General features: G+C 41.0%; 1 protein-coding gene across 3 annotated transcripts in view; it reads left to right on the top strand.

Annotated features, from left to right (window-relative positions):
- The window catches only part of atf7a (activating transcription factor 7a), a 43,398-nt gene extending 23,267 nt beyond the window's left edge, over positions 1–20,131 (top strand). Inside the window, exons 3-12 of one of the 3 annotated variants that reach the window (XM_088291583.1) lie at positions 5,470–5,563; positions 5,674–5,789; positions 7,786–7,950; positions 8,020–8,168; positions 9,058–9,151; positions 9,236–9,355; positions 10,584–10,706; positions 13,956–14,144; positions 14,639–14,744; positions 15,058–20,131. In XM_088291583.1, the coding sequence (XP_088147709.1) occupies positions 5,470–5,563; positions 5,674–5,789; positions 7,786–7,950; positions 8,020–8,168; positions 9,058–9,151; positions 9,236–9,355; positions 10,584–10,706; positions 13,956–14,144; positions 14,639–14,744; positions 15,058–15,293 (1,392 nt within the window). In that variant the 3' untranslated portion in view covers positions 15,294–20,131. Of the gene's footprint in view, positions 1–5,469; positions 5,564–5,673; positions 5,790–7,785; positions 7,951–8,019; positions 8,169–9,057; positions 9,152–9,235; positions 9,356–10,556; positions 10,707–13,955; positions 14,145–14,638; positions 14,745–15,057 lie in introns of all 3 variants that reach the window. The other 2 variants (XM_088291582.1, XM_088291581.1) reach the window with 2 other exon arrangements.
- The last annotated feature ends 1,116 nt before the right edge of the window (positions 20,132–21,247 follow it).

Genomic DNA, 21,247 nt, shown 5'->3' with positions numbered 1-21,247 from the left:
GGATAAACACAAACAATTTTCTATTTGTGTTGAAAATGTTATCTGTAAAAGTTTGAGAGTTTATCTGAATATTCAATTGTGTTTTTGTCTTGATCTGTGGTTGTTTCCATTTAAATGAGTATTCAGTCAGAGGAGTCGGCATGAAGGTTTGCTTATTTTTTAATTGATCAACTTTAAAATGGAGGGATAGCATTAATTATCAATATGACTCACAAAAATTATGGGAAGTTAAACTGCATTAATTTAATGCCTTCACAACACAATGTGACAAACAAAATGACTGAAAAGGAAACGTAATAGAGCACTTGTATGAACAGCTAAAGATTGTATTGTTACACTGTTCCAATTGTTGCGCTTCTACCCGGGTATTTTTTTGTGTTCTTTTCTGTGGCAATGAGAAGAATACATTTGACGTTTGACATCCTCAGGTCAATTGCAACAGCTGGCCACAAGATAAATTTTATCAATTTGATCAAATCAAATTTCTAATCGCTGGATGTATCTTTCTATTACTTGAAGGGACATTATTATGAGCTTTTATAATAGGTTTGCATGTAAGAATGACATCAGTACTAAAATGCCCCCCCATTCCCATAAGACTGTTGTGATTTAAATTTTTTTGAAAGGCTTTTTTGTGATGAGATTTACACGCCCCCTTTTGCAGCTTGGCTTGTTTTTTTTCCCGATCTCAGCGGTCTACGACAAAGCAGGGAGGCAAGCGAGGTAATATTGCTCATATTGTCAGTTCTGTTTTTTAAAACGATGCCTGATCACCACCGAATTGCAAATGCATATTACTACTCTTGTCCACTGCTACCTGTGAAAGTATAGAAGTGATCTGCACAATAAGTTGGATTTATTGACATCCAACGTGAAATCAAGAATACTGTGCCGATCTATTCTCCACTTACACAGGCTGATCCGGACAAGCGCAAGAATTCACAATTTGGACATTTAGCTATACACCTAAGTTGTGTCAACTCTAAGGAGGCAGACGGGGGCTGGCAGCAGGCAGCCAGCAGACGGGCAATAAGCAATGAAAGTACTTATCTACCTACCTGTCTATCTCATAATGCGCCGAATTAAATATAGTTCTCACAAGTGAAATTTTTTTGGGCCAAACTTTGTCCAGAAAATCCAAATCGAACACAAACATGCGTATTCTTTGGATGAAACAATCACGATTAGTAATGGCACACCGTGTTATTGTTGTTTAGCATTAGTTTAGCGAAGGGGACTTTATAGCTGTTTGATGCATTGAATGCACATTAGTTATTCAAACATCCAACTGTGCGAGTGGTCATTAAACGCGTCTTGAGTCCAATGCTGAACGTGAGCGACCTTGTGTTGTTTTTTATTTGCTTCTGTTGATGCAGCTATCGACCGTTCCCAAACAATCAATCAGTATGTATTCTCTAACAGGAGACCACCATCTTTACCTTGCCACTTAATTGCCCCTAGGTATGTGTGTGAGCGCTAGCGCGGATGGTAGTTCGTCTGTGTGCCCTGCGATTGGCTGGCAAACAGTCCAGGGTGTCCCCCGAAGTACTGCCCGATGACAGCTGGGATAGGCTCCAACACGCCCGCGGCCCTTGTGAGGAGAGGCGGCTCAGATAATGGATGGATAGATAGATGGATGGATGGATAGTGTCATAATAGTGTAATAATAGTGTTATAGTGCAACTCAGCGTATTGTATGGTTTTTGGTTACATTTAAAATACACAAAACATTTAGACGCTTGCGCTAAACATTAATGCGTATTTTGTTTGTGGATGGCTGCAGCATCACACGAGCGCAAACAGTCAAGCGTGGCAGCAATTTAATAAAAAATATCGAATCGAAATCGGGAATTGAAATTGAATTGAATTGGGGCTTGGGTGAATCGTTAAATCCCTGGTGTGTATATATGTGGTGCGGGCGCCACGGTTGACAACTGGTTAGCACGTCCGCCTCACAGTGCAGAGGTCGTGGTTTCGATTACGGCTCCTGCCTTCCTGCGTGGTTTTCCTCCGTGTCCTCCGGTTTCCTCCCACATTACAGGGACATGCATGTTGGGTTAATGGAACACTCGCAATTGTCCCTATGTGTGACTGTGAGTGTGTTTGTGTGTTTGTCTGTGTGTGGCCTGTGATTGGCTGGCAACCAATTCAAGGTGTACTCACCTATTGCCTGGGACAGGCTCCAGCACGCCCGTGACCCTCGTGTGGAGAAGCGGTTCAGATAACGGATATATGGATGGATGTATATATGTATTTGGTAGAGCATCAGCCTCCCACAACCTCCAGTTACCTTCCAAGGGGCATTATAAGTTGGACAGGCTGATTATATGATTGAGAATTGTGATATTACATGACCAGCTGTGAGCATATTTATTCCATCAGACATGGTGGAAATGTACGTGACTGCAGCCATTCGGAAAGCAGCTTTTCCTTCCAATGTTGGTTTTCAAGTTGAAGTTAACAGAATCTGCCAATAAATGAAAGAAATAGTAAACAAAAAGTAAGAGGAAGAATGAGAATAACGTGCAGCTAAACGTGGAACTGATGGGCAGCCATGAACGAGGTGATATCTTCCAAAGATGAAACTATTTTCACTTTTTGTTGCGGAATCCCCAGAAAGATGCAGAGGAATTTGTTGAAAACAAGGCAATATATTAAACCCTACTTGTTCAAAATTTGAACAAGTAACAGCCAAGTGATGAATTGGCAAGCATGAAAATGCAAGCAGATTTTGTGCGGCCGTCCGACCCAAAAAGCAGTTTAGCCGCTAATAACTAGCCGGCAGCCACTGGACAAAAGCAACGATGAATTGTCATCTTCTTATCATGCACATTTGCAAGTAGAATGATGCTAACTTAACATGGCATGTAGGATCATAACTTCAAAATTATAGTTCCATTTACAAGGCATTTTCATTATTCCTGGAGGGTCCATTTTTAATAATTCACAGTGTTATTTTATATTCTACATTGGTTGTACAGTTGGATAAAATTGTTTGAAATGAGTTACAAAAATTGTGAATTTCTTTATAATTGTATTTGTGTCCTGGCAACGTAAAGTGGATTTTTATGCTCACTACAACTCCTCTCCTCTTACCCAATTCCATTCCCATTTTTCAGCTCCATTTTTTTAACATCTCATTAGATGTCCAGGTGTGTGCAAAGTGTTCAGTGTGTGTACGATGTTTTGTGTCCCACTGTAGTTTTACAAGTAACAGCTACCAGGAAAGTCTGAATCACTGCTGGCATTGACGGAGGATGTTTGACTCCTGGCTCTTCTCATGGTTTTCCTTTCACCAAGCTAACAACAGCAGCGTCAACAACAACAACAACTGCCCCCCAACTCCCATTTTATGCTGCTCAGTATTTTCCCTGTGATCCGTGGTAATCCTACCTGCCTGTATCCCCAACGCGGTGATTAGTCTGCGATCATATCCTCAGCAAACAAATGAGACGCGGCGTTCTATTGGTGATGTGGCCCAGCCGGGCTAAAAATAAGCCCCCCCCCTCCTCGCGACACTTGACTGTGTTTCCACTTCACTCTCTCATGGCAGCAGTCACAACTGCAACGCGGCGTCCTTAAAATAGGACACAGCCAACGGCAACAAGCCCTGTGCCATAACTAAGATTTTTCCTCCTCCACTGCTGACTGATTCACGTAGCCACTTCTCCACAGAATAAGTGTTGTAACATCTTGGATGCTTCTGTTTTCCTGAGGCCTGACTTTCACAAGTGCCAAACCTCAAAGTTGCACCATAATCTTTATCATCTTATAATCAGAATATTTTCACTTGATTATGTTTGAGGAAGGTAAATGTAATTAAACAAATTTCTTTTCACATGACATGAAGTTTGGTGTTCCTCAGTTTACGAGGACGTCCGTTCCATTCTTATGATACCTGAATCGGTAAATGAGAGCACATGTAGTCTCTCATTGACCTCTTCTAATGTATGGAATTTTTGATAGAATCACTCCAAGTTCTTAATATAAAATGATCAAATGAACTTGTCTTTACTCCTGTGGTTCACTTATACTCTGGATGGGGCACAAACTAGTAAAGTTTGAGCTGTTTGTAAACAGGAAATATCACAGACAGGACCCTTTGTATGAAATGAAAAATAGCACTAAAGTTAAAAAAAACAAAACCAAAAAAACTAAATTTTATATGCATACAATATCCTCTACATTTTGAGCACAAGTGTCTCCGGTAGGCAGCCAATTTGCTAGCAGTTGCGTGAGAAGATGTAGCAGTCTAAATTAAGTTGTATTGTAAATATTCAATCGGTGATGTCAAACAAACATGATGAAAAAACGGACTCAAATGGATGACATCAGTTACAGAAGAGCCCTCCAAGTATTTTGTCCACACTAAGCTTCAAACCAGCACAATTGGAAAAAAAGAAGCATCCCACTAAAATAAAAGCAATAAAAGAGCTAAACTTAGAGAGGCTAAAAAGGCTCGGCAGGCAGATTGACAAAACAGTGAACACATCATCTCAAAACACAGCTACCGTGTCTCTGACGCCAGAACACGAACAGTTCACCCGCTCTCTCGTCCTCTCTCCCAGTGGTTCCCCCATTCGCGAACAGAGTGATGAATTCAAGAACTTGAAAAAGACAGGAGCACTCAACACCTCAATGGCAACACACTCCGTTACAATATACTATGTTAAAGTGCTAAAAAATTTGTTCCGCCACATCTTTGAGGATTTACTTTTTCCATTTCAGGTGAATTTCTTTCTTTGGTTTTGTAGCTCACATTAGTACTTTTAAATTGCACTCATGAAAAAACTAAAGGTCAAACATTTTTGTAAATAAGGTAAAATTAAAACCAATACAAGTGTTTATTTTTATTTTTTTTTAGCACAGTGCCTTTTACTCATTTGACTCATCAGATTTCTTCTTTGAAAAAACAATCTTGTTGCCTGAGAAGAATGAAATATGTTTACAAGTATCTTTTTTTTGTGTTTGTCGATGGTTTCAAAGTATTCATAGAGCTACTCTGCATAGTGCAAATTTTTTTGGTTACATTTAAAATCCACTAAATATTTACAGCTAAAAATCTTAACACCATCGTATCGTATCATATCGATTTGAAGTTGCACCATCATTTATAAACATGGTCTTACAAGCTGCAAAATTTGATTGAAGTTGAGTGTAGGATGATCTTATTTGTCTCCATTTTTAATTTGCACATTGCTGAAAGAAGTCATGCAGTATTCTTATTGATGGGTTGATAAGAGATCCTGCTTACTCGAACAATATGCTGCGATTTACATTAGTCGACTAATCACGACCACTATCAGTGACTACTCGGTTAGCAAGATAATGCTTTGTGGCTGCACGACTCCTCAGACACAAGGCACGTTTGTTGGGCAACATTTCCAAGAGACAATATGATAGCCCTGAGCCTACAGTGTGTTCACTTCATCATATTTCCTTTTCTTCTCTCCTCCTTCACTTCACCAGAGATTTACCAATGAGGACCACTTGGCAGTACACAAGCACAAGCATGAGATGACGCTAAAGTTTGCACCCAGGACGGACTCTGTCATTATCGCAGGTACCAATTCTGCTATTTATCAGCACGTTAAAATGGTCCTGTGAACTTTTTCCAAATGAATAAAATGCAGCTCAGCGAGCATCAGTTTGTCTATTTGTCTCTTTTTCCAGACCAGACGCCCACTCCCACTCGCTTCCTGAAGAACTGTGAGGAAGTGGGTCTGTTCAATGATCTGGCCAACTCCTTCGAACAAGATGACGATGACAACAAGCGTGCAAAAAACTCTGTAAGATGGATTTTAATGTATTCATGTCACACCGATTATCATGTATGCTTGCATATGTTGATACAGGGGCGGCACGGTGGCCCGACTCCTCCCACATTCCTAAAACTTGCACGGCAGGTTGATTGGACACTCGAAATTGCCCCTAGGTATGAGTGTGAGAGCGGATGGTTGTTCGTCTGTGTGCCCTGCGATTGGCTGGCAACCAATTCAGGGTGTACCCTGCCCACTGCCGGAAGACAGCTGGGATAGGCTCCAGCACCCCCTGCGCACCACCCTAGTGAGGAGAAGCGGTACTGATAATGGATGTATGGATGGACATCTCAAACGTCTAAACATTGCTTTCCTTCTTTACAACGATATAACCAACGCAAACAAAATGTTTTTGATGGGGAAATTATTTATTTACAGTACAATATTTACAATTTTCAAATGTGTCCATACCGTATGAATTGTGAGCTATATGCAAGTATGTCCGTGATTAAAAAAAATAAATAAAAAAAATTGAGTTTGAACTATATAAACGTTTGTGTGTGTCTCATCCACTATGGTGGTGCATCATTTCTGTGAGGACAGTCAGAGCAACTCTTTTGGCTTCCAGCTCGTGAATTATAGAAAAATAAACAATTACAACAAATTCAGATTTTTTTTTTCGATGACTGCAGTGCGTTTTTTTAAAATTCTGTTTTTTTGTTCTATTGAACTTTCTTTTTCTGAAAATTGTAGAAATATATGCAATTCTAATTACGGTACCACAAAATATTTTTATTGCTGCAGTATGCAAGCATTTATCCGTTTTCTGTACCGCTTATCCTAATGCTTTTTATCTTTCTTCACCACACACATAAAATCTCCTGCACATAAAACACTTAAATTTTAAGCAATGTTCACCTCATTGCTACAAATGTTTGACTGGGTGATGATTCAAGCTACCCTATGTAAAGTTTAGCCGCGATCACGTTACGAACAGTTAGCAACTTACCTTCGCTTCTGGTGGGGAGGAGTCTTTCATGCTTCACTTCTCAATCATAGCGCAGCTTGTTTGATTTGACGCTTTAGAACCTCAGCTCGTCCACAAGCACCATCCCATTTAAAAAAAAAAACAAAAAAAAAAAACGGTTTGACGAATTCATTCGTCAACGGCAGTGGGTGTAACTGTTTTGCTTAACGAATGGATTCACTCTTGGCAATGAATAAGTGAAGTATGTCACTACAGAAAATTATAAACTAGTTTAATGCTCATTTGTGTTAAGGTCGGGACAGCGGATCCCATAAAGTGCAGACACAGATAAGGGGTGACAAAAACAAGATTAACAATACAACACACAACTTCAATAAAAAACACAAAAGGCAAGGAACGGACGTTAACAAAAAGCGTACGCGCAACTGTGCGAATGATAAACTTAACAAAGAGCGTTTGCGAAAAGGATACGAGGAGGGAAATCTACTGAATTTACTTACAAACAGGCGATTAGATGAGTAGTGAAGAAATATGACACAGCAAGGTAATATTGTTTATGTTTGAGGGGGGCAAGCTAGACATTAAGACGTTAAGTAAGAAGTGGAGCGGAGGAGCGAGATTATGAGATAATAAAAATATGTGAAACAAATTTTGGGGATTTAGTATGGTGGGGGAAAACATTTATTTGAGGGGTGCAGACCCCGTCTTGCCACTGCCCAGGCCAGCCCCTGATTCTCAATTTGAGGTCAGGACTCTGCCATATTTTCTTCCCTTTAAGCCATTCTGTTGTCCTTTCAGTTCTACTGCAAAATCTCTTGTTAAACTTTGGAATTAAAGTTTCGATCGATGATGTCAATGCGTTCTGTTAAGCAGTCCCAAATCGTAATTCCCCTTCTCAACTGATGGTGGCTTGCCTTTGACTTTTTTTCTCCACACATACTGTACAACTGTGCGTAATTAAAAAACAACTCCACTTTGGTTTCAAGTGCAGTAGCACTCTGGGTGTCACCGAAAGCAATCTCTTCTCTGCCTTTGTAGCTTCCTGCTCCCTGTTCAGTGGCTTTGGACATGAGCCTGCAGACACCATCAGATGTGAAGGTGAAGGAGGAGGCACCAGTAGAGGTTGACTCCTCTCCACCAGACAGTCCAGACTCCATCTCTGCGACACCAGAGAGCAGAAGAGAGCCCTTGGTCAAGGTGAAGGTAAGACACAGGTTGTGTGATTGCAAACAAGGAGTTCATTCAAATGACATTACTCGGATGTTATTTCAGGACATGCCACCCAGGAGCTCAGCCCCGACACCTACGATCGTGCGTCCAGGTTCCCTTCCATTGCACATGGGCTTTGATGCCCTTCAGCCCACCATGCCGTCGCCCACCTCCGTTATCACACAGGCACCACCTTCTAATCGCACTTTGGGGTGAGTCTCTGTGCACCTCATGGGGTGGGGGCACCATCTGACTTTTCAGCTTCTGGCCACCAAATGGGGCGCACCGGCCCTCCTAAACTCCAATGCACTGTTTCTTTAAACAAGGACACCATACTCAAGTGCAAATGTACATAAATGTTTTAAATTGTACTGCACAATTCGCTGAATGAAATACAGTCATGGCAATTGCAATCATTGTTTTTTTTTTTTCATGAAAATCCAAATCATTCACAAAAGTGCATATTCTTTGGATGAAACGGTCACTTAGTAATGACGCATCATGTTAGAAAGCCCGCATTGTTTAGTGATGTGTAGTTTATAGCTGTTTGATGCATTGAATGCGCATGAGTTGGTCACGTGTCCAAATTTGTGACTGGTCATTGAACGCATCTCAAGTCCAATGTGGAACGCGAGTGACTTTATTTAGTTTTTCTTTTGCTTCTCTTGACGCAGCCATCGACCGTTACAAAAAAAACATTAATCAGTACGTGTTCTCTAACAAAAATAAAAAATTTGAACCTGTTGGAAACGATCACACTTCCTCAATCCTCTTCCTTTTATATTATGTTTGATGACTTGAAATTCACCATGGTCATCTCATTGCTTGGGATATTGTAAAACTTTGTAGATATAACAAATGCCAAAATGTGCTTAGCTTTCCACTCGTTTCGTTTTCACCCAATGTGCGCACTTCCGCGACCAGCGGATGCATATTTTTTTTGAGGGGGGGTAAGTACTTTGGCACAACACCTGTTCCGGTGAGTGCCACAGCCGGGACACAACAGACTTTCACAATAGAAGAAATGGTACAAACGGCGTGATGTTGCTATGTTTTTCTGCATTTTTATCACTGATACAAAGACCTCTAATTTCCGTCTAGTTCACCAACAAGCCACTACCCCATGATGATGCTCCCCTCGGGGCAGGCGGTGCCCGTTCTTCCAGGGCCTGTTCAGATACCATCTGTCATCAATGTAAGGCCTGCAAAAAAACAAAAAAAAATACGGATCAATAATTTAAGTGATTTCAGCATGTGGTGTATTTTTTCTCCTCCCAAGCTGGCTCGGCCCATGTGCATGGTACCAAACATTCCCGGGATCCCAGGTCCTCCTCTGGGAAGCAGCAGCAGCGGTTCAAATTCTCCTTCTGGCTACAGCATCCACTCTGAGGCCAAGATGGTTAGAGATTGATTAGTTCTCTATTTTTAACTTTTTTTTTATCTATCCACTGTTTTTGTCTCCATCTTCACCCTGCAGCCACCCTGTGCCTTCCTCTGACTCAGTTTCTTAGTCATATGACTTTTTATTATGACACTTAACCCTTGAGACCCAAGTTTACTAAATTATTATGCATAAGAAAGAGACAATTGTATAGATATGGAATAGTTGTAGTGAATTAAATATCACAGTTATCGGTATTGGCACGATACCACAAAAAAATTGTAAACGACAACAAAAAAAACCCAAACAAAACAACAGATACATGCACCTAAAGGATTGTAATGATTTTATTTGGATTATAAAATCCACATGAATGTTTTACACATTCCAAATAGCAAAAAGTGGCTACTGGCACATTTTTCATGCTTGCAAGATCCTGAAACATACCACATCCAACCATTACGTCCACCTCTTGACTTAAAAACAAGGTAAACGGGTAGAATTCTAGCGAGTGATTCATGAATCAAGAAGCACAAATAACGAGCCAAACCGCCGGTGGTTTACAACTTAGCGGTTAAAAAAGAAAAAGCAGTCTGCTGAGTACACGACACCGTTTCATCATAATACATAACTATTATGCATAATAGAAGCCAGAGTTGTGTAACTCTATCGCGAGCAACCTTTTGCTTGGTTCAGTGCAGCATTGTCTTAACAAGCTCGCTCTCAGCTGCTCGGGAAGTCAAGTGGCCTCACTTATTATATAATTGCTCACACACATCTGTAGAAATCCGCGAAGAAATGTGCGCTCAAGGAACATTCTCATTTCCCGTAGGCGTGCTGGAGCCTATTTTATTTGATTTCTGCGATTCTTCTTAACTCTGAACCATCAGAACTGTTATACCACGCGCATTCTTAAGTGTTCCAAATACTACTTTTTGTTTGGATTCTAAAACAGGTTGGATTTAGCAACACTAATTGTACTTGTTGGTGTACGTTTGACTCGTGCCTCCATGTTTGCTAAATACTGATTTTTTTGTGGAACTAGACACATTTGAAATGAGTTGATAAATGAGGCCCAGGTCATTTACAGTCCTCCTGTGAAAGAGCCCAATTGTCTTGGTCCCGTGAGCCTTGTCATAGCCGCTGATGAAGTCATTTATCTCTCAGTTACGCTGTTTGCTATCTAAGTCTCCCAACTGATTGATGCCTTTTCCTGTAGCGTCTGAAGGCAGCGCTGTCCCAACAGAGCCCATCAGGACACAGCATATGCATGATGGCCATGGGGAACAGTCCTATGATACCTCAGAGAGCGGAACAAAGCCAGCTGCTTGTCCAGCAGCCAGATGCGCCGTCACCTGCACAGCCTCAGGTACACGGTCTGACCTGTTGTCATCCGTCATATAGATATTTAAAAAAAAAAAAAACATACACTATATTGACAAAAATGTTTACACACCTGCCTTGACTTGCATGAAATGAACAGTGCCTTGTGGAAGTATGAGCACTCCTTTAACGTTTTGACCTTTTGCCACATTACATGCTTCAAACAAAAGAATGAACAGCAAGTAGGACACCCATTTTGAACATTTTTTGACAATTACTGAAAAGTAAGGTATGCAAAATTATTGATCCCCTTTTCTCTCAGTGCAGCCAACTAAATCCAATTTTTTTCTGGTGATTTCCAAATGATCCAGTGTTGACCTAAGTGACTGATAAAATCCACCTGTGTGTAATCTAATCTCAGGATAACTGCACCTGCTCCGCGAGGGTCTAAGACAGGGGTGTCAAACTCCCTTTGGTCTGCGTGCCGAATACAGCTTAATTTGAGATCAAGCGGGCCGGACCAGTAAACTCATTGCAAAATTACATAGAACTAACAATAAGCCCACTTTTTTCCTTTGTATTAGTCACTAATACTAATAATCAGTGCAAAGAATAAGTAAATTATCAAAATGTTTATTAACAGAATTTTCCTTTTACATTATGAACAATATATTATGAACAAGAGAACAACATAAGAACATAAATAAAGTATGTGCAATTTTAACAACACCTTTACACAGTTAAACATATATTTGAGTGTGTTGTGCATAAAACTGATCACAGGGATAGTAACAATGTTCCAAAAACATTTAGTAACAGCCTTGTGGAACTTAAAGGTGGTCCTAGTTCCGCCGCAGTGTTGCTTTCATGTTGTCTACACGTACTAAAACACTGCGCCCCCTAGCGGATAATACAAGCACTACAGATTTGAAAGAAAATTCATATTTTTTTATACAATGCAGCTTTCTTCCCCGGGCCGTAGCAAACCACCAGACGGGCCGGATCCGGCCCGCGGGCCGTATGTTTGACACCCCTGGTCTAAGAAGTCTGCTCAAAGAATATTGGGGAGCAAACAGCATCACGATGATGATAAACACACCAGGCAGGTCTGGGATAAAGTTGTGGAAAAGTTAAAGCAGGATAGAACATAAAGAGATTTCACAAGCTTTAAACATCTCGCGGAGTATTATTTGGCCAATCATATTGGAATGGAGAGAATAAAACAATTGCAAACCGACCAGGACCCCGCCGTACCTCTAAACTTTCTGCCCAAACAAGAAGAGCACTGAAGAGAGATGCAGCTAAGAGGACCATGATTACTCTGGATGAACTGTCGAGATCCACAGCTGAGGTGGGGGAATCTGTCCATAGGACAACTATTAGTCACACACTGCACAAAGCTGGCCTTTATGGTAGAGTGGCAAGAAGCGGGGCATTTTTCAAAGGAAACTATAAAAATTCCCGTTTGAAGTTGTTTGCCATAAGCCACTTGGGCGACACATCACAATTGGAAGAAGGTTCTGTGGTCCAATGAGAACAAAATGAAAAATCTGAAATAAAATAAATGCAAAACGTGAATTTTGTTGTAAAAGCACCACACATCACCTGAAAATGCCATCCCCACCGTCAAACATGGTGGTGGCCTCATTGGCTCCTTTTCTTCAGCAGGGACATGAAAGATGGTTAAAATTGATGGAAAGATGGGTGGAGTCAAATTCTGGACCATTTTGCAAAAGTACTGAGACTGGGGCTGCGATGTCCTTCAAACAAAACAAATGATCCTAAATATAAAGCAAAATCTACAATGGAATGGTTCAAAACTAAACATATTCCGGTGTTATAGAATGAAATTGCTTTTCACAAACACAAGGCGTGAACACAGAGAGAAGTACTGCATCCACTCTGAGGCATCTTTGGCTGTCCAGAAAATTATTTTTAAAACTGATACCTCAAAAACACTTGCAGTTGTAATCACGGTTACAGGTTTCTACATAAACATTAACTTTAAGTTGTTACAATAGACCAGAGGGATCTGTCGGCTAAAGTGCAGTCATTTTGCATTCACCCAATTGTAGAGAACGAAAAAAAAGCTACAGTATGTATGAATTGCTAAAAGTGTCTCAGCTATTTCATAGTTTTCCTTTGATCACGATTGTATAAAGTTGTGCTTCTCAATTATTTTCTGTGACGCCCCCCCCCCCGAGCAAGAAAAAAACAATTCGCGCTGCCCCACCACCACCCATTCTCCGCCACAACTATAAATAGGAGTTATGCATTTTCGTTTGAAAACAAACCTACACTGTAGAGTTACTACTGGCTGTGCACAATGGGCAAGGAGAGTGCCACTGCCTACTACTGGAGTGGATGTGCAATTACACTTCTTTGTAGTACGGCAGAAAAAAAGCATGTTCCCCAGGGGCACACGCGCCCCCCTCACCCAGGGGGGCCAACCCCACTATTTGAGAAGCAGTGTTATAAAGACAATGTGATGGGTTGAATGAGTAGTTTGCATCATTTATGCGCTTGTTTTCACAGTTTGAAAAGCAACATTTAATTGCGCACTGCTGGATTTTCTAGAAGCTATTTATGCCTTTACTGTCTGGCACTTTTGTCTACTTTTTACTATTATGCAAGATGTGTGGCCCAGTCAGTAAGGATTGTCTTTACTATGAATACCTGAAATTGGATAACTTTAAAAAATAACTTTGTGAAAATAAGATTTTGAGTGTAGCTGTTTCAGCATTTACCAATATAGAACCGAGGCGGCAAAAAAAGAAAATTGAAAAGAAAATCCACCAGTGTCTTCATGGATTTTTTTCAAATGAAATGAAAATGGCCCATAATATCTTTTGATCGTCAGCGACACACATATGGCTGCTAACTAATTGGCAGCTGATGCAAGAAGCAAATTCACAGCCTACATCATCACTTGGTGCTCGTTCTTATCGGACAGCAAATTCATGATGCAGATGATCCAAATTGAAAGTCCTTTGTGTTGCTCAGTACCAGCAACAGATTGCAAGTGAACAAAAACAAGATGTGAAAAGCTAGCAATATAAAACAAAACAAAACCGGTGAATGTGCTGCTTACTTTATGCTAACTTTCACTGGATGTTCTTCTCTGTCGTCTTCTGTTGTCCTTTAGGAAAAATCTTTGTTGACCTGAAGCTTCAGGCTGTCTTATTTTAAACAAGTGTGATGTCCCACAAATAACCAAGATGACTCAAGCTTTCTTCTCTCGTCTCGCGTCCAAACTCTGTGCCCCACTGCACCCCACCTACCCGCCCATCTGCAGGTATCACCAGCGCAGCCCACAGGTGGGCGTCGGCGACGGACGGCAGAAGATGACCCAGACGAGCGGAGGCAGCGCTTCCTGGAGAGGAATCGGGCGGCGGCGTCACGCTGTAGACAGAAACGCAAACTGTGGGTCAACTCTTTGGAAAAAAAGGCAGAGGAGCTCAGCAGCATGAACGTCTCGCTCTCGGTACGTCTGTGGGCAGGGAGCAAATTACCCTTAGGGTGTCGTATAACAAGATATACCTTATGAGCAGTCACACAATGCTGTTTGGAATTAATTTCATTCAGCCGTCCTCAGTGCACCATTTTGTAGTGGGTGCCGAAAACCCGATACAGAGTCACTCATAATTCTCCCGTTGCAAGTTGGTCAACATGCCGTACTCAATCGCCAGGTGTGCGGCAAAGACTCACTAAATGCAGATGATAACATAATAATTACATCCATTCTATTCTACTTCTACATTTTATATTGTTAATTGCTGCATGACAGTCATTTTTGTTCTTCATGCCAGCAGTTTGAATGACTCTGATTAGAATCAGACTCATAAGCCTCGAAGGCAGTCTAGTCACTTTAGAAAATTTGCTTACTGTTATGAGCTGTGATGAATGTTCAGCATTTTGCAGTGTGCAAAGTCCTTTTTTTTTTCCATAACCATGTTCCTAATTGTTGTTCTTGACCAGAATGAGGTGTCTCTGTTGCGAAACGAGGTGGCTCATTTGAAGCAGCTGCTGCTGGCACACAAGGATTGTCCTGTCACCACCCTGCAGAAGAAATCCACCTACCTGGGTGAGCCGAGCAAACAAAAAACACTCATTAACATGAGGCTTTGACCAAGAAACTATAGTTAGTAAGCATTTTTAGTACGGCTTTGAGAAGTAGATTCTGATTTTTAGAAGATGGTGGTGGCGACACCTGCAGAAGTGTACTGTTGAGTGCTCTTCTTCTGATTGGTTCCCCGAGGGAACAAAAGACATATTTGCTTGATACAAGCTGTGATGAGTTGGCATAAAGAAGATGCCATATTGACTTGATCATTTGAGTCGGTAGTATGTCTTGTGGTTTTCCGCCAGTTCCCCATTTTGCATCTTTTCATTCACAGTAGCTGTGGACGGGAGCATGAAAGATACCTCAGAGCCGACGGGTTCCCCCGCGCCGGTGATCCAGCACAGCTCGTTGGCGCCCAGCCCCTCTGCCGGCCACAACGGCTTGAGCTCGAGGGCAGCGGCCGAAGCCATGGCCATGTCTGTGCTGGCCGGTTTGGGTCAGCAGCAAAGTGTCGAGAGTGGAGCCTCTCACATCATCATGGCCGCACATTCGCAGTCCGCCGCCAGATGATGAGCATCGCCGCCACGCGGACTCCCCTCACGTTTGTCACTCGAGGAAGAAGAGCGGCGTCTTCCCGGCCCCTTCAAGCCCCTCTTCTGTCGAGCCATCACGCTGTGGCCTGGAGCTCAGTAGCAGCCTTCTGGAAATGGACTGAGACTTTTAGCGAGAGCTTCCTGTTCACTTTGCCATAGATGACAGGGGCTGGACTCCCCCTTTTGCTCCTTGTTGTGTCTTCACTTCCACACTCAATTGTTGACATGTACCACTCATACATACACACACAGGCCTGTTTCGGCTGGATTTACACAGCACGTCTAAGTGTCCAATAGAATGGGCTACGGCTGCATCGGACTCTCCCTCTGGCAGAGCTGGCATTACCCAACTTTTTGTGAACAAACAACTTCGAGTTGGACCTCCTGTTGTGTATTTCAGTGCGCCTGTTTAGGAGGTTAGATGAGAAGGAGCACTACTATGTAATCTAGACTGCTGCATTAGCATCTCCTTAATCTATGTCAGAATTTTTAGATGTATTTTTAGGTTCACCCGTATCTGGTATCAGTGCGGTGTCATTTACCAAACACCGGAAACAAGCCGCATGCGCACAGGTTCCAAAAGGCACAACGGTATAAACATTAAAACTCGACGTAGTGTTTAGTTGGCCTGGACCGAGCCTTCCCCCCTGTTACTTTGAATACAATACAATACAACTTTATTTATATAGCGCATTTCACAACAGTTGGAGCTGTAACAAAGCGCTTTCCACATGGTGTATATTCCACAAAAACAACACACGTTTGTGTTGACCTCGCAACTACCTTCTTTATAAAATACTACATCTATTCCTTATGCTATATAGTACAACTCTATTTACATCAGGGGTGTCCAAATTTGTTATTTTCCTCCTAAGGCCTGCATACAGAAAAATACAAGGAAGGAAGTTGCCAGTTTAACTTATTTTTTACATTTTTACTGATACTAAAAAACAAGTAATTACTAGGCCTGCACGATATGCTGTTTGAACACCGCGATTGCGCATGCACAATAGTCACATCGTAGGATGTGCCACGGTTTTTTGTTTTTGGAACACGGAAACTTTTGGTTTGTTTCATAAAAGCAGCAGACTACACTACGCGTTACGTTGTTGAGACTACACAGACCTTCTTGCTCACCCCCCCCCCCCCCTGCGAATTAGTCAATGTCTCCCATCCACCCCCACCCCTCTCCACTCTCATAGCCACTGCAGTCTGCCCTGAAAACAGGAGGAAGAGACGGCAGCAGAAAGGCCAGTAGATTTAGTCCCCAAAAGAAAGTCAACATCCAAAATATGGAATTATTTCGGCCATAAAAAGGAATATACAACACAGAAAAAACCCTCTGCCGACAGTGTCTCGCCATTGTTGCTGCAACATTAGGTAATACAACCAACCTGTCCGACCATTTGAATCACTAAGCCCCTTTATAACCAGTTCAGACTCATTAGTTGGACCCGATGTAAAACCATCTACTCAAAAAACAATGACAAGACGCCTTTATTTTAACACCTTATGATAAGAAGTCCAAACAGCATCGACAAATCACGAATGCAATAACTTTTCACGGGGCGAAAGCAACTCAACAGCGTCACGAAAGAGAGGTTTAAAAAAATGATCCGCACGCTCGACAAAAGGTATAAAATGCCGTGGCGCACGTATTTCTTTCAAGTGGCCATCGCAGAGCTGTATAATAAACAAAGCAAAGTCTTCCCAAACAGCTATTTGAGTCATCTGGTGAATTTTTTTCTAGTTTCAATATCGCAATGTACATCGCACCCGCCCCAAAAATCGCAATGTCATTTTTTTCCAATATCGTGCAGCCCTCGTAATTACATATTGTATGAATCATGTTATTTGCAATCATAATTTTTTTTTTATTTCATTTTTGGGGTGCTCTGCGGCCTTCCATGCCACGAGAATAGAGCCACACCTCCACTGAGCAGCAGCGGAATCTCATCTCATTCAGAAACGAACCAAGAGCGAGCTGTAGTAAGCTGACCATATTTAAGGATCATTAACTTTATACGCTCACAAATTGGATCTTGACACTAAACAGAAAAAGGAGGAAAACATTTTTGCTTGCAAAACATATCTTTATTCTCTCCAGAAATTCTAGTACTATTTTAGCGATCAATTTATGTCGTTGCATATCTAGAAAAGCTTTATTAGTAGTGGTAGTTCCCATCACTCACGTCCCCTCATTTTTTCCGACTGCCACACTCCCACAACCTCATTAATAGCATTGTGGGGGGTGTCAAATGTTATGTTTTGTACATGCCATGGGCTTCTAAAAAGCAGTGGGCGGCTGCAAACGTCCCCCAAGGCCGTAGTTGGGACCTTAGTGAATTACATAATACAATACAAAACAACTTTATTTATATAGATCTAAGTTGCTCTGCAATTTGGATCAATGTATGCACTACTATATTTCTGCGAAGTCAAACATCGCTACAGGCCGGTTGCATTAGCAGATACATAATCCAATTTTTATCCACATCTGCAAAAGGCCTTATTCTGAGTATATCCGATTTTATGCCATTTTTCATCCTATTGTGCCAAATATTGTAATTGTGACTTGACGCATGCGGTTTAAATCTAGCCTTTTAGATGTTTTCACACAAAAGAGTGCCTCTACTTCTAAGCCATGCCCCATGGCTCATATGTAAAATACTGTACTTGCAAATATTCTGGAAAGTGCCTCTCACACACTGATGTCGACTTTAAAATTTTACCTCATGTTACACTCTTTTACGAGACTTTTTTTTAAAGGGGAAGTCAACCCAAAAATAATCTTTTCAATAATATGTTCTATGTGCCTTCACTAGTCTAAATATGACATTCTGATATTGGGTTTGTGGGATGTGAGTTAAGCAGCAAAATCCATCCATTTTTGACTCTTAGTGGGTGGCCATTTTTGTCACTTACGTCTCCTGAAAATGACATCACAGTTGCTCAGGGCTCAGGTAACGACAAATCACAGCTCACCTGCTTTCTCAAGCTGTGCCATGATTGGTTGTTACCTGAGCAACTATGATGCCATTTTCAGTCAACAGCAAATGTATAGAACATATTCTTGGTTAGAATTATTCAGGGTTGACTAAACTTAAACTCTTGATGGTTCCGTGTGTATCCCAACATAGCGCTTTGCTTATGCATAATTATGTATGACAGCAAGATTTCTTCCTGTGGCCTACTTTTATGTAGAGCTATATGCCGTCTCTGGGCAGTAGGCGGCGTAAACACTGAACTGATCGCCAGTCAATCGCAGGGAGACTCAGAAAACAATCATTCACACACAATCACACCTTGGGAAAATTTGTGTTCACTTAACCTACCATGCATGTATTTGGAATGTGGGAGGAAACCAGAGTGGGATCGATTCCCGCTCAGTGACGGTGTCTGTGTGCCCTATGACGGTCTGGCGACCATTTCAGGGTGTAGTTTGCCTTTCGCTCAAAAGTCAAGCTGGGATAGGCTCCAGCAACTCACCGCAACCCTGTACAGGATAAGCGGTGTGGATGATGACACATGACAAGATGATGAAACCGAAGTACCCAGAGTTAGCGATGTGTTTTCTCTACTGAAGGGAATTTGCTTCCATCTTGGTAATGCTTCCATTTCGCCGTGTGGGACTTGTGACTTTACTGTAACTCAGGACGGTTGCACATTCATGCTGCTGAGAGGAATGGGACACATCCCACGTGCTCCTTAACTAAAAAGAAAATAAAACTATACAAAGCCATACATGACCACAAATAGAAAAACACATCAACCTCTCCAAATGTCTTGTATTTCTTGACACAATATCATTGCATTCAAATGCACTTCAAGTGGCTGATCAGTTGGCCTTAAAATCATGTGTGCCTCATATTCCCAAGTAAACTTTTTTTATGGAGAAGAATGTACCGAACAAGGATCCAAAGATTAAAAATGTAATGAGAATCAAAACCAACCACTTTTCTATGATGTCATCTGGGGAGAGAACATGAGCAGATTTTTTTTTTTTGTTGTCATTTTTATAAATTCCTTTTCTGCCATGTATGGTCATATATTTGCAAAAGAGATACTTGTTAAGAAATGTACGAGCATGTCCTTATGCACTAAAACTTGCAGGAATGTGGTTGCTTAGGTTCACTGTGCCTTCCATGCTGTTCTTGTTGAATTTCAGATATTTAAAATGTCAAATACATCCTTTTTTTAGTTTATATATGTACTGTAAAACATCAATGGGGGAATAATCCTTTCAAATTTGACTACTTTTTAATTTTTGTTTTTAATTTTTTTTTTAATTTCAGTTATCTTCATTTCTGCATCCCCCCTCCACACACACCACCAAAACACTGTTAAACTTGCTACGTAACACTTAATCGTGAATTTGGTCTTTTCCCCTTTTTATTAACTTATTGCCAGTAATCATGACAGTCTTCAGCATACTAATTTGAGTTGTGGTTAAAGTAGTGAAGGGAGCAGTGTGCTCATTATGTTGCAATAATGTTACTGTTGCATACAAGGTATTTTTGTAACACTCCCATGGTAGACTGATGAATGGATGACGTGTCCTTATACTGTAAATATCTGTATCATACGAATATATTTACTTTTTCATGCATGTCCAAATGCAATATTATGAACTGTTTTGCTGCAGTTTTCATAAATGAAACGTGGTGTTATGAACATTGTAGCACACTTGCTTTCAGTTAGCGCTTGTTCGCAAAACAATACTGTTTGCGCTCATTGTTAACTTGCTCTCAAATTCAGATGCAGATCATATAGTAAAAATTTCAACAAAGTGAGAAATAAAACATGTTTTATACATTTTTGTATGTTGAGCGCACCATACTTTTACTTGACATTTATTCCCTAGTTTTTGAGTGCTAACGGTCTCCTGGGTCTGAAGAAGGGACTAATTAAGGTAATGTAATCGTGAGCTGCGCTTTGAAATCCCAAACTAACCCAATTAGTCAGGCAGTTGCATTGAAATGTCTTCAAAAATAGGAACCAACTATCACACATGCCTGTGAATATTGTCATTCTTCCAGGTAGTGTTGATTCCCTTTCCCATCAGATAGAGTAACTAAAATTCAATTCTGCACTAACGATCCACCAGAAGGCTGGACTTGGAATTGAACGGTCGACCAATGTGCTGACCAGTCGCCCACTGTCTCCTGTTGTCTCAATCAGATCAGAATAATCAGTCACCGAGGTCCTATACAAGTCTTACACTGGTGGTGATATGCTTTTTAGTCATGAATCCTGATTGGGTTTCATCAATAATTATGTCCAAGATTTTGCATAAATCAAAGCAAATAGTTTATAATCGTTATTGAGAAGAACAAGGCTTCCAATTATCCAAAGTAGATCTTTTTTAGGTTTCGGAATTTGGATGATTCGGCCTTGAGACTGTAGAGGACTGAAAGTGCCCAAATTAAATAAATACACCATGAAATGTTGAATAAAAATTGTAAAATCAGATAAATAAATGCACCATAAAATAATGAAAGTGTCATTGGTAAATTTTATTAATTGGATATGGAATTAAATCAATCAAACACACACACGTTTTTCTTTTTTTCCTCTCCTTCCTTGTACTGTAATTGCGTTATACCAATTGTTTGTCAAGGCCCAATCACGGGACAATAACTGTTATGTTGTCAGTTTTGACAGTAAAAAAAATGAGTCGCTAGCGGCTAGACTGACGTTAACTGTAAATGTGAATTATTTGGTTTCCACAGAAGAGTTATGGAAAATGCCGACACACGTGTCCCAATGAGATTAGTCTACCACTTGTTCAAAATGGCTCCTTGTGCTACTTGCTGTGGCCGGGAGCAATGCACTCGAAAGTTGATTTACAATTGTAAATACTCCTAGCTGGTAACCTGAAGATGCCGTTTTTACAATAACGTGACACATACGTTACACAAACAGCATTAC

This window comes from Idiotropiscis lumnitzeri, chromosome 3, assembly GCF_059441095.1.
Source record: "Idiotropiscis lumnitzeri isolate Australia: NSW breed Sydney's pygmy pipehorse chromosome 3, RoL_Ilum_1.0, whole genome shotgun sequence".
NCBI lineage: Eukaryota > Metazoa > Chordata > Actinopteri > Syngnathiformes > Syngnathidae > Idiotropiscis > Idiotropiscis lumnitzeri.
Note: the sequence above shows the minus strand (reverse complement) of the source record. Positions and strands in the feature narration are given on the sequence as shown.